Source organism: Sinocyclocheilus grahami, unplaced genomic scaffold (assembly GCF_001515645.1).
Source record: "Sinocyclocheilus grahami isolate Dianchi unplaced genomic scaffold, SAMN03320097.WGS_v1.1 scaffold500.1, whole genome shotgun sequence".
NCBI lineage: Eukaryota > Metazoa > Chordata > Actinopteri > Cypriniformes > Cyprinidae > Sinocyclocheilus > Sinocyclocheilus grahami.
The window spans coordinates 399,962-414,022 of record NW_015505679.1 but is presented as its reverse complement, the minus strand read 5'-3'; the positions used below and the strand labels follow the sequence as shown (position 1 = coordinate 414,022).

The following is a 14,061-nucleotide window of genomic DNA, read 5'->3' as shown; positions in this document are numbered from 1 at the left end:
GAGATTTTTCTATGAAAAGAATGCTCATAAAGTTAAAGAAGCAATGAATGCTGGAAATGCGTCACATGACAAAATGACACTGTGAAATGACTTAAGAGCTAAATTGTGAAATTGAACACACTTTCAATGCGTACTGCGGAATTTGCAAAGTGCATTGCAATGCGATATGTACAAATGCAACAGCGAAATACTGCGTGCTTGAAAATCACACGATAAAAGACAAAACTGTGCGAGCAGCCATAGTAACCCTGTGATTGATTCTTTAAATCGCGTGACTTAAAATCAACTTTAAATGTTAATTAAATTATCGACTCATTGGAAATCGTTGAAATCCTGGAAACAGGCTACTATATATAAAAATAAACTATCAATGCAAATATGCAAATTATATAGATTCTTTATTCAGAACCTTATTATATCGTGTCACTTAAAATACAACCATCATCTATCACCTTGTCCTTAGCCTTTATTCTGCTCAAGGGCGATAGCCATTTCAATACAGGGATACAGACGAGATGCGTGCGCATGCGCTGTTGTGAAAAAAAGCCAAGTTCATGCGAATTACGAATCCTATTATGGCGATGGCTTGGGTTATAAATATTACATAGTTCTTTGTGACGTTGCGTGGTTATCTTCCTAAAGCGGCCAGTCACGTACCTTCATTAAAACTAATAAACCAAACCTTCCTCAAAGTGACAAGAGTTAATACGCCCTCTGACTAGAGCCCGCCTGTCTTTGTCTGCCTTTCAACCAATCAGTGATGACTATTGGACTAACGTCACAACACTTAGTTAATATTCATGAGCCAAGAGTTCGCCATAGTGGGGTTCGTAATGTGCGTGCGTGTGCGCTCTGTTGTGCATAGTGTACCAGTCTGAGCACACGGCGGATCTCCGCGCTTAGAGCAGAATCATGGTTGAGCACCCACGGGCCTTGCCATTATCTAATGATGGGCTTTTAACCAACATGCGACGACTTGCTCTGTTCTTCTGACCTGAGAAAGACCCGATACCCCGGTCGGTCCGGATTGATTTTCTTCGCATCATTTGGACAGGCGTCTCTAGGATGGAGCACATCACAACACCAAAGGTACTGCTGATGTCCTTTATGTTCGGGTTTTTAAAAAAAACGCTCTCAATACAGCGTCCATCCTCTAGATCTCTTTCGTTTTGAATGGCATAATATTTCATATTAATATTTGTTTACCGAATTAATTTGATGTAAAATAAATGGTTTGACAGAATAAGCCCAAATCATAGGCCACAATGCATAGACATTTTTTTTTCAATTTTTTTATTGCAGTAAACAACAAGGATTACAGAACAAACAGTACGTACAAAACATACAAAATACCAATCAATAATAAACTCCTTGAGGATTAATAGATAAAACATCACAGAAAAGGGCAGAAGAAAAAAAGGCACACAAATAGAAATACAAGTATATTAAAGAAAAATCTTAAACGTGGCACAAATTCTAGATTTTTTACAGCTTTCTTGTTAACAGACGTTGAAATTCTGTTTAAATACAACTTCAGTTCTTGTCTGGAGATGTTAAAGTGGGGTTTACATTTAGTATATTTACATTTATGGACATAAAACTTTCCAATAAATAACAGGAGGTTATATACGGCAGAACTTGCATTTTTTTTATTGCAGTAAACAACAAGGATTACAGAACAAACAGTACGTACAAAACATACAAAATACCAATCAATAATAAACTCCTTGAGGATTAATAGATAAAACATCACAGAAAAAAAACAATATAATATAAAAATTCTTAAGAAAAGGGCAGAAGAAAAAAAGGCACACAAATAGAAATACAAGTATATTAGGGAAAAATCTTAAACGTGGCACAAATTCTAGATTTTTTACAGCTTTCTTGTTAACAGACGTTGAAATTCTGTTTAAATACAACTTCAGTTCTTGTCTGGAGATGTTAAAGTGGGGTTTACATTTAGTATATTTACATTTATGGACATAAAACTTTCCAATAAATAACAGGAGGTTATATACGGCAGAACTTGCATTAAATAGATTCTTATCTTTAGCATAAAACCCCAAAATAATGTGTTTATAACACAAAGAGAAATCATACAAAATATTTTGGACAATCAGAGCATTAACATTATTCCAGAAAGACTGAACAAAGGGACACTCCCGAAACAAATGAGCTACAGTTTCAGAAGAAAATTCACAGAACGGACAGAATGTAGCAATGTCGCTTTTTAATTTCTGCAAAAACTGCTTGACAGGATAACACCTGTGAATTATTTTATCAGATATTTCTTTAACTTTATTTGTTAAGAAACATTTCAGAGGGAGTGTCCAAACATATGCCCACTTAATATCATCAAAAAGGTTGTTTCCGATAAGAAATGGAGGAAGAATTAGATGTAACAAGGTCCAAAAATAAAGACCTGATTTTGTGATTGGATTTTTGAACAGAGAAACAAATACAGAAATCAATGAGCCACTGTTATTATTTCTAAAAAGCATACAAATTTCCCGAGAGATGGCCTTTAAAACTGTATTAAATTCTTTTCTAGATACAGGACAGTGATATCTTAAAATAAAGTCTGAATAATTAAACAAAATCCCCCATAGATCTCTTTCGTTTTGAATGACATATGCATAATATTTCATATTAATGTTTGTTTACCGAATTAATTTGATGTAAAATAAATGGTTTGACAGAATAAGCACAAATCATAGGCCACAATGCATCTCTAGAGCATTGTAACAAGATCTGAATAATGCTTCACATTCAGCCCTACTGATGCATCATGAGACTCAGCAGATCTTACCATTTAATTTTAAATGCATACTCTTTAGTATGATATCTTACGATTTTAATGTATTCAAGAGCACATTGATTGAGGTTAGGACAAGGTGATCTGTTTCTAGCTAGCCCTCATTTCATATTTACTACATTAATGTTTTAGAATAATGCCAAGCTTGGGAAGAGAAGCTAATTGTTATGATTGCACAATAATTAACATGATCTTCAGAGCCATATATGTATTGGTAAGCTATTATTTTACAATTGACAACATATAATGTACATGGCAAGGCTGGTTTTTAGAAAAATTACTATATTGAATCTAGACTAATTCAGTTTATCTGTCTAGATCTATCTACTTTAGATTATTTATAATACGTTTTACATACACATTCTTTCAAAGCAGCTTAACAAAAAAATCATGATGTCAATGTTTCTAATAAATTAAATTAATATCGTCATGCTTTATAGTCACATTTAGCATATTAGATGTGGGCGATAATATAGTTCACATTTTGTGACATACAAGCTATATTTTATATATTATTATATTATATTATATATATATATATATATATATATATATTGTTTTCTTCCAGGTGGAAAATGTGCGTATGATTGATAGACTGACCCCCAGGAAATCCACGGTGGGAACATTATACCTCTCCTCGACTCACACTATATTTGTAGAGAACTCGGAGGCCCGCAAAGAGACCTGGGTAGGAATCGAAACCCTTTCATGCAGATAATCAAGCTTCCTCTTGAAAATGACCCCAACTGTTAAAACCACAGTGTCACAAGTTACTGTTATCTGGATAATTACTACAATCAACTGCATTTGTTGTTGCCTTATTCTGCTTTTTATCGGCTATATATATATATATATTTTGTTATTTTTTATTTTATTGTTATTACTTTTTTTTTGCTGAATCTAGACTAATTCAATGTATCTGTCTAGATCTATCTACTTTAGATTTTACATACACATTCTTTCAAAGCAGCTTAACAAAAAAATCATGATGTCAAAGTTTATAATAAATTAAATTAATATCCTCATGCTTTATAGTCACATTTAGCATATTAGAGGTGGGCGATAATACAGTTCACATTTTGTGACATACAAGCTATATTTTATACATATACATTCATATATATATTTAACAAGTTTGTTATTGTTTATTTGTTAAATTATTTGAGTTATTAATTTGTTATCTGGTGACATTATACCATAATTTGAGCTATTAATTAATCGTAAAATTCTAAACTGTGTATCTAAACAAGAACAAGTTCTGCAGCCACTAAGGGTCTCTCTTGCTCTTCTAGGTTCTGCACAGTTTGGTATATAATGTGGAGAGACTCCCGACAAATCCATCAGGAAGTCCTCTCATTATCCGCTGTAAGAACTTCCTTGTTTACAGACTGCTGATCCCACAGGAGAAGGACTGTTTAGATGTGCTGGCCTCCCTCACTCGACTTTCACGCCCAGGTGATGTAAAATGCATATTAAACTTTACAAAAATCAAAAGAGTTGTAAATGCTAAACATGTTGATTTCAGAGTGCTCTTAAAAAGTCAAACGAATAGGCTATGTGGAATATATGCTTGCTTTTATTCATCTTCCTATAATTTAGTAGTGAAATGCAATTTAAGGTGTTCATAGATTTTTTTTTTTTCATGATCAATGTATATTTGTTGGATAATCAAGCAAAATATACACTAACAAATATCCTGTTCAATTTATGGTGTGTGCGGTGGCACGCATGACAGATTTACTCGCATACAATTTGGCAAAGCATGAATAATGATCCATATATTAGCATTTTCATGAACATTGTGCCTTTTCTGCTTCGATAATGCAAGGTCTTAGCTGTGCCATCACAGTTCATTATGAAAATACACCAGACAACGTCAGAGCACAATTCTCTGCAGCTCTGTGAGTTTCGTCCATGGGAGCGACACACTCATTAACTTTTACTAATGTCTCTCTTTATACTGCAGAACGCTATGGAGAGTTGTTTTGTTTCTCTTTTAACCCCAACCTGGATAAAGAGTTAAGGGAAAAGGCCTGGGGCTTCATCGACCTGAAGGCAGAATTCAATCGAATGGGAATACCCAGCAACCTCTGGCATGTCACAGCAGCCAATCATGAGTACAGAGTAAGTATTTGCTCAAATGCCTGTTCATGCTCAGGGTCAATAACCATGTTTTCCTTACCCACAACATATTTTAAATTACACTGTGAAAAACAATATTAAATGTGATGTGTGTATTTTTTTGTCCCCAAAAACTGAAACTTGGTAGAAGACTGTGTTTGTGTACTTAAGAAGATACTTTTAACCTCATGTAGTTGCGAACCTATATGACTTTCTTTCTTCTATATGGAACATAAATGAGCTACTTCTTGGTTTATGTTTCTATAGCAACAGTGATACGTCTGATTGGCGGATGATTATGGGAAGAGCAGTTCTTCAGTGGAAGTTTGGCTATTAAATGTCATTTGTTTAAAAAAAAAACATTAATTGAAATCACATGGAAATGTGGCTTCTACAGAAGAATATTATTATTGCTTGGCAATTTCAGAGCTGATAGTAGGTCTGTATTTAAAAGTATATACGTTATCCATATTTGTAAAGTCAGCAGAAAAGAAAAGTTGTTTCAGAGGCAGAGCAAATTATTATATTTTAAAGGGGTCATATGATGTAATTTCAATTTTTCCTTTCTCTTTGAAGTGTTCTGACGGGGTCGTCACCTGTGGTTGCCGCAAGCCCTCCAGATGCTCCTTCGTCGAATTCGCTGGCCGCGCCGTTCTCAAGCCCACCGGCCTCTGCTCACTCTAGGCCGCTGTGTGTGACGTTGTGTTTCGTTGTGAAAGCGAAACTACTTTGTTTGGCCTTCCAAAAATGGACACGACTAGAAATCAGTGGTTAAGTTGTATTTACAACACTGTTCCAGAACAGTTCAACCCAAATATTCAGATGTGTGCAGCACATTTTATGGAGGACCGTTTCCTGAACCTGGTAGAGTAGACTACAATGAAGGCTGTTCTGACTCACAGACTGTAAGCACGTGTTTTATATTTAAAGAGTTTTTATATTTTTATATTTAAAGCACAAGGCCAAAGGTGAGAGATCACGAAAAAAATAAGTGGATGGACAGGTTGGACAAACTGTTTTAGATGGGGTAATTTAAAAGTTGTCTGATATATAAAAATTTGGGGTCAACATAATTAAAAAAAAAAGTTTTTTAAAGAAATATCTGATGCTCACCAAGGCTGCTTTTATTGCAGCCATTAAACTGTGGAAACCGTAATATTGTGGAGAAAAAAAAAACTCTTCTCTACTTTAATGTATTTTGAAATGTATTCCTTTGATGGCAAATTGTCACATGATCCTTCAAAACCCATTCTAATATGCTTCTTAGTATTTTAATGCATACTTGACAAAAAAAAAATACCCCAAACTTTTAAATGGTAGTAGCCTATATCAAAAAATGATTGGCTTTGGCTTGGTGCATATAACTTCAAGAAGTTCCAATTATTGTAATGAACTATACTGTAATATAATGTTGATATCTTGTAAATAATCATAAATACCAGCAGCATTGCGACTTTGAAACACTGTAATTATTTCCAGCTAAATGCCATGGCTAATCGTGCTGCGGGGAAGGGCTACGAGAACGAAGACCATTACACTAATACAAAACTGCAGTTCATTGGCATAGAAAACATCCATGTCATGAGGAACAGCCAACAGAAGCTTATAGATGGTAGACCGATTAATCCTTATTACTTTTATACCAGCAGATACTTGTCTGGTGTTCACTTGCTGTCCATATGGAAAATGAACCTTTTCTGTCTTGCAGTTGGTGAACTTGTGGCTCCCTCAATGAGTGATTTCCTGTGGGGTCTGGAGAACTCTGGATGGCTAAAACACATCAAAGCTGTACTAGATGCTGGAATCTTTATTGCAAAGGCAAGACTTTTCAAAAAGTTTTAAAGATGATTTTTAAAAAGCCATGCTATGTTATCAGAAGTGATTAGAATGGACATGGAAAATCACGGAAATTCATTGATAATGCATGTCTAAAAACATGGCATGTCCAAAAAAAAAACAAGTAGAAAACCTAAGTACAAATACAGTATGATTGATATAATCACACATGTATTCTTCCATTCCTGTCTGTGTTGCCAGGCAGTGGCAGAGGATGGAGTGAGTGTTCTGGTGCACTGTTCAGACGGCTGGGACAGAACAGCTCAGGCCTGTAAAATTTGTATCTGTGCACACACTAAAAAAAAATCCTAATCACATTTGATGGCTGAAAAATCAATATGCTTAAGAAAATCAATAAAACGGCACATTGTGCACCGTGGCATAAACATTTTAAAATGACGTAGTAACCAAGACCAAGCTTTCCCCCCCCCCCTAGTCATTCCTTCATTATTAACCATTTTTATAGCCATCCTAAATACATAATGTTTTTGCAAAATGAATTAAATGGGTTTGTTTGTTTAACATTGTGCAATAGAGGATTAACCAACTGGAAATGATGTTCTAGGTTTTGGAAGGGGATGTACGGCCGTGCAGAGAAAAGTGTGGCTTCACACCAGTCTCCAGCCGATTGCCTGAACGTGGTGAGGGAGGAGTCACAACAATTGGAGGAGGAGCTTAGCACCCACCAGGAGGTACCACGGGAGACGGACGCTGGACAAGGCATACACACGCATGCATAAATATCACATATTTATCATCAAGCATTTTAAAATGCATCCACAATTAGAGTTCATTCCCACACATTACAAGTATACTATGCAGAATGTTAGTGTTCCATTTCAATAGGGTGACCATACGTCCTCTTTTTCCTTCTCATCTAAGTTGCCTAAAATGTCCAGGTTTTGGCTTTGATTTTCTATTGCTTTCATACTTGCTAAAGGTAATGACTTTAGCTAATAGCTTGCAGGGATTGTACATAATCGACTAATCATTGTGTGCGATAAGGTGGGATCTACACAGAACGGTCAAAGCAGTGCAAATATGTGTACATAAAATGTATGACTGTAGAGAGACTGTCGATAGGAAAACAAAGCCAAAACCCAGACATTTTAGGGACATGACCAGGAAAACCAGGATGTGTGGTCACCCTAATTTCAAACATTAGCCCAAGAGAATTGAATTTGTTCCTTCTTTTTGCTGCACTAATGTAAAACTCACCAACCTTGTCCTCTTCAAACTGACCTCTACAGAGACTTGCCCAGCTGAAGGAGAAGAAAACTTCAGGGGGGAGGAAGAAGACCAACAAGCTGTCTGAACGTGTCCGCCGTCCAATTCCAACCGAGAGCAAACCCAGCAGCCCTCTAGACTACTTCACCACCACAAGAAGCGAGAAACACACTCCTTCCTTCACACTGCCACTAGAGTTAGCAGCCCCACCCAAGAACGGTGACCCTGATGACCTTTCAACCTGCAGTGATTTCGAGTCAGGCGTGGCTGACCTCAGCAGCCACTCCTCTAGTGCTGGAGACGACGCTAAGGACCCCGATTCAGATGAGGCGGTCAAAACAAACGCCTGAACTAAAACTGGTGGGATAAAATAAGGGATAAAAGCACAGTAACGGGTATCAAACTGGGAACTGCTGTGTTTTGTTTTTAATGTCATTTTAATTTTTTTTTATCTGTGTGTGAATTTATATTTAAGTATGTGAACAAGTACACATATCCAAGATGGTCTGGCAATATGACCTTATTCCATTTGAGTAAAATCTTATTTCTTGTATAGTATTTTAAGTTTTGGTTTGACTATATTTCACCGTCTGATCCTTCAAGCCCTTGGTCATTTTAGTCTTGACATTTTCCATAGCTTGTGTATGTTTGGAACAGCATATTATCATACTACTCGCGCTAATACACAGAACATACATCAGATACCCAGTATTATGGAAGCTTGTTTCAGCCATGGGATAAAAACTATAAAAAAAAGGTAATTGCTACTTTTATCTCACATATTTATTTTCTTGGAATTATGATTTTCTCAAAATTCTGAATTTACATTTTACGATATCTGTTTTTTTGTTTTGTTTTTACACCACAGAATAAAAAATACAAATTGCAACTATCCTCATAACTCAGACTTTTTGTCTCAATTCTGAATTTATATCGCACAAATCTTTTTTTTTTCTTGCAATTTTTTTTCTCTCAGAATTTGTTTTTTTCTGCCACAGAATTTCTTCTCACAATTTTGCCTTTTTTTTTACTTGCAATTCTGAAAAAGATATAAACTTTGATTTGTGAGATGAAGTTGCAATGACCTTTTTTATTATTTCATCCCACGATGGAAACTTCTTACAGGATGGAAGCTTCTATACAGAATTCATACAACATTTGAAAATACTGTGTCCTACAAAGCAGTATATATTTTTTTTAAATAATTAGGTTTGGAAATACAATGCATTTTATTTGACCATATAGCGCGGCATAATGCTAATTCTAATTTCATGTGTAAAAACAGTAGACAAAATAGAGTATGCTAGTATTCCATTCCAATCCTAGCTCAGATCTTCGTGGAAATTGGACTGTGCCTTTTAAGACCATCAGATTCCCTCCTGTGTATTTAGAAAATCTTAAACAGAAATTATGAGAATTTGCTGTACATGTGAAAACAAGAACTATATGGAATCAAGAGCTGTATGGCACCCACACTACATTTACTTCACATTTCTGTAACTGTAGGCATACTCTGGCATATAGACAATCAGTCCCTCACACATCGCTGTCATTACCATTTCAGCTACAACAGTAGATTTTAAACAATTTGTCTAGAGTATCTACATTTCTAAGGCAAATGCTCTCAATAAAATGTTTGCCAAACAGCAAACAAAATGACAGGATATCTGGAACTGGTTTTACAATTTTTAAATGTGGAACTGCTTTAAATGAAACTGCAATGTGACTGTTTCCAAACAGGTTTCCTAAACACTTCCACCCCATCTTCGACTGTTGGACAAATAAGTCAAACACAGCCCTGCAGTCCTTTGAAAGGAGCATTTACAAAGTGTTTACACACTTCATGAAGACACCTACGAATGACTTGCATATAGTTAGTTATCTTTGGCAATTTAACAATGAAAAATGACACATTTCACCTTTTTATCAGAAACTGAACTCTTGTGGATGCACTCATGAAATTCTGGCTGATAACTCATAAATGCCCAAATTTAAAATAGAATGCTATCTTGTCGAAATATATATAAAAATAAAACCATAAACCCTAAAATAATTCCATTTAAACCTTCAAGTTAAGCTCCAGTAATGTTTGACCGGAAAATGATTTTCTTTTCCACGAAAATGCATTAGTTATCGCATTGGACTAAAACTTACTGACTTCGCTCACAAGGGGTATAAAAGCTTCCTAAAAAAAGGTTGATTTTTTTTTTCTCCCACCTTGTTACATTTGTGGTACTCCTGGTCAGAAATGCCTGGCCTACAAAAAAAAATGCTTATAAATTTTGTATGGTATATTATAACCAAATATTATATACAGCTTGTTTAGCATAGGTGTTTTTTGGAACTGATTGGTCATAGGCCTCCCTGATCTAAGCTTATGTGCCTCAGTTTTTGAATGAAAAAAAGCATCATTTGTAGATAATTTTGGGAATGTTCAGTCAAAAACTGAGGTGCATAAACTCAGATCAATGAAGCCTACAGAATCTGTGCTAAATTAATTGAAATAAAACAAATAGACAAAAACACTGAATCCAAGAATTGGTGATAATATAGCATAATGAAAGATTTACAAGCAGTTTTTAAAAGACAGCTCATTTTTGATCGAGAACAACAAATTAAGTAAAGAGTTTTTAGCATAGCACAAGGGATACACGCTACAGATTAATTTATGCATCACAACAGCATTTACAAAGTGTTTACACACTTCATGAAGACACCTACGAATGACTTGCATATAGTTAGTTATCTTTGGCAATTTAACAATGAAAAATGACACATTTCACCTTTTTATCAGAAACTGAACTCTTGTGGATGCACTCATGAAATTCTGGCTGATAACTCATAAATGCCCAAATTTAAAATAGAATGCTATCTTGTCGAAATATATATAAAAATAAAACCATAAACCCTAAAATAATTCCATTTAAACCTTCAAGTTAAGCTCCAGTAATGTTTGACCGGAAAATGATTTTCTTTTCCACGAAAATGCATTAGTTATCGCATTGGACTAAAACTTACTGACTTCGCTCACAAGGGGTATAAAAGCTTCCTAAAAAAAGGTTGATTTTTTTTTTCTCCCACCTTGTTACATTTGTGGTACTCCTGGTCAGAAATGCCTGGCCTACAAAAAAAAATGTTTATAAATTTTGTATGGTATATTATAACCAAATATTATATACAGCTTGTTTAGCATAGGTGTTTTTTGGAACTGATTGGTCATAGGCCTCCCTGATCTGAGCTTATGTGCCTCAGTTTTTGAATGAAAAAAAGCATCATTTGTAGATAATTTTGGGAATGTTCAGTCAAAAACTGAGGTGCATAAACTCAGATCAATGAAGCCTACAGAATCTGTGCTAAATTAATTGAAATAAAACAAATAGACAAAAACACTGAATCCAAGAATTGGTGATAATATAGCATAATGAAAGATTTACAAGCAGTTTTTAAAAGACAGCTCATTTTTGATCGAGAACAACAAATTAAGTAAAGAGTTTTTAGCATAGCACAAGGGATACACGCTACAGATTAATTTATGCATCACAACAGAGTAGGTGAAATGGATAAATGTTTTCAGATGTGAATAATATATTCAACAACGTCATTGAATTATTAGTGTTTTAAGTGATGCTTTAAAGGGGACATCGGATGCCCATTTTCCATAAGTTGGTATGATTCTTTGGGGTCTTCATGAAATGTCTGCAACATACTTTGGTTCAAATTCCTCAATGGTCGTGTAAAACAACACCATTTTTACCTTGTCAAAAACAGCTCTGCCCAGTCACCCGTTTTGGTGCATGTCTCTTTAAATGATAATGAGCTCTGCTAACCCCGCCCCTCTCTTCCGGTTTTTTCGTGTATTCGGTGGCGCGTTACCATCAAAAACAGAACTAATCCACTGCATCCTCAGTGGCTCTGATGTTGGGATAAAATGAAGACTCTTATGTTCACTTTTACATCCAACTACAAAACACCTGCATTGCTTATGAGACATTGTACAAGCATACAACTGGCCAAGGGTGGAAATATGCTAATACAGGACAGTCCGTCAGCCGCCGTGGGCGGGGCTTGAGCAATATGACATCATACTGCTCAGAAAATCAAAACGGCTTGATAATTGAAACTGTTCAGGTTTTTGGGGTTTAAAAAATAAGAGTGAATGGATTTTTATCATTGTAGGGTGGTTTGTGTCCACACACTGCTAAGACACATTTATATGCAAACACCATGTGAAAGTGAATTTTGCATCCGATGTCCCCTATGAGTGATGCTTTACACTGTTATGGCAAACATAATCTTAATGTAAAAATAGAGGAAATGAGCACAATTAAATGTCCAATACTTACCAATACCAAATGAATAAATTAAAAAAGCTCACAACTGATATGGTACCTATATATTGTGCATATACCTCTGAACTGTTACTGAAGATGCAAAGCCACACTTAAGCCATAGCAGAGATTATTCTAAATGTTTTATTAACCTATCAAATTAAATAAACATAATACAACGTCTAATTATAATAAAGGCTTTTATCAACATTATTAAATACAGTATGTTTTTGTCGGCAGCATTAACATTTTTCAAAATCATCTTCAAGTGCGTACAAGGCCCAACCCCATTTGTCACATAAACTCAAACTGAACTAATAAGCTTAGAACTCATCCTGTTTCTGAACACTATTAAGCACAGATTGCTCTCCTCTGATTACAGCCTTTGGGTCACAGCCAGACTGGGCTCATCCAGAAGTACTCACATCTGGCCTACTAACACTTAGTAGGGAGTGTAACACTTCTGGAAATTTTGTGCAAAACTCACTGATTTCATTAAATGATGCCGAAATCTCTTTTTCATATGTATCTAGGTTTGCCCACTCAAGGCTGTAGGCCACAAGATGTGCTGCTTGTCTTAAGCTCACCGGTCTGATGGTAGATTGATCCCAAACCTGTGATAAAGAATATCATATGTTCTTTTTTTTTATCAACACAAGAGTTAAAAACACTTTCTTACCATTTGTAAATCAATCTGTTGAGTTAGAAGAAAATATAAATAACCTACCTGGGGCATTCAATCTAATGTGTGGTAGGGAACGGTCATGCATTGCTGGAGCTTTTCCTCTTTGGCTCTTCTGCAATGACAAAGCTGAAAAAGAAGATTAGATCATTATGTTAATTTTCAGGAAGTGCACAAGTCTTTCATATCAGACCTTATGATAAGACCCAATGGAATGACTTGACAAGCATAGTTGTGTTCCCGTGTTAACTTTCTATTGCAACAGGAAGCCGAGGCAGAACATAAGTCTCATGAGCATCACACTAGTCTTACGAAATGTATGAATCTAACGATTCTCAATAAAAACTTGTGTATTGCTTCAAGACAGCAACCATACATCTGTGTTTTTATTCATTTAATCAATTAATTATTCCATTTAATCATAATAATTGGTTAGATTATGATTGTGTGGTTTTGAGAGATATCGGTCTTCACAAGTAAGAAATAACAGAAAGTCTCCAAATCAAGGGTTTTAACGTCTCAGGACGATACTGTGAAACATTAAGCTTTTGGTTTGGTACAATAACACTTGTTGGATTTGTAGTGGTCATTGTAATGGTTTGAAGTTCTGACATTCAGAAGCACTGAAACTGTTCTTCCTCGGTTTCCTCTGTCAACCTTTCAGGCTGATAGAAGACTTTTAGTTAAAGGGGTCATATGATGCTTTTTTAAAGATCATTATTTTGTGTATTTGGTGTAACAGAATATGTTGACATGCTTTAATGTTCAAAAAACACATTATTTTTCAAATACTGGACATTATTGTAGGTCCTCTATGCCCCGCCTCTCTCAAACGCTTAGTTTTCTACAAAGTCCCTCCTTCGACAAGCGCAGTCTGCTCTGATTGTCCAACTGACCCAGTGCTTTGTGATTGGCCGAACACCGCAAGCACTCGTCGGAAATGTAACACCCCTTACCATAATCGCGAGCTTCATCTTTCAAAATAAATGTAAAGACAGTAAATAATGTCATTAGTTTTACCATCAGTTCAAGCCCGAAAGGGGAACAGAGTC

At 35.5% G+C, this 14,061-nt stretch overlaps 2 protein-coding genes across 2 annotated transcripts in view; one reads left to right on the top strand and one right to left on the bottom strand.

Moving 5' to 3' along the window:
* Positions 1-827: 827 nt before the first annotated feature.
* LOC107554389 (myotubularin-related protein 7-like) lies at positions 828-8,913 on the top strand. Its single transcript, XM_016236879.1, has 11 exons — positions 828-1,089; positions 3,384-3,503; positions 4,108-4,270; positions 4,782-5,021; positions 5,204-5,208; positions 6,416-6,548; positions 6,645-6,754; positions 6,974-7,039; positions 7,120-7,148; positions 7,338-7,464; positions 8,023-8,913. The coding sequence occupies exons 1-11, from the start codon at positions 1,066-1,068 to the stop codon at positions 8,347-8,349; spliced, it is 1,344 nt and encodes a 447-aa protein (XP_016092365.1). The 5' UTR covers positions 828-1,065; the 3' UTR covers positions 8,350-8,913.
* A 2,938-nt stretch (positions 8,914-11,851) lies between these two features.
* Positions 11,852-14,061, bottom strand: part of LOC107554395 (vacuolar protein sorting-associated protein 37A-like) — a 6,610-nt gene continuing 4,400 nt past the window's right edge. Inside the window, exons 6-7 of the mRNA XM_016236884.1 lie at positions 13,055-13,138; positions 11,852-12,941 (exon numbers count right to left, since the gene is read on the bottom strand). Of these exons, the coding sequence (XP_016092370.1) occupies positions 13,064-13,138 (75 nt within the window). The 3' untranslated portion in view covers positions 11,852-12,941; positions 13,055-13,063. The remainder of the gene's footprint in view (positions 12,942-13,054; positions 13,139-14,061) is intronic.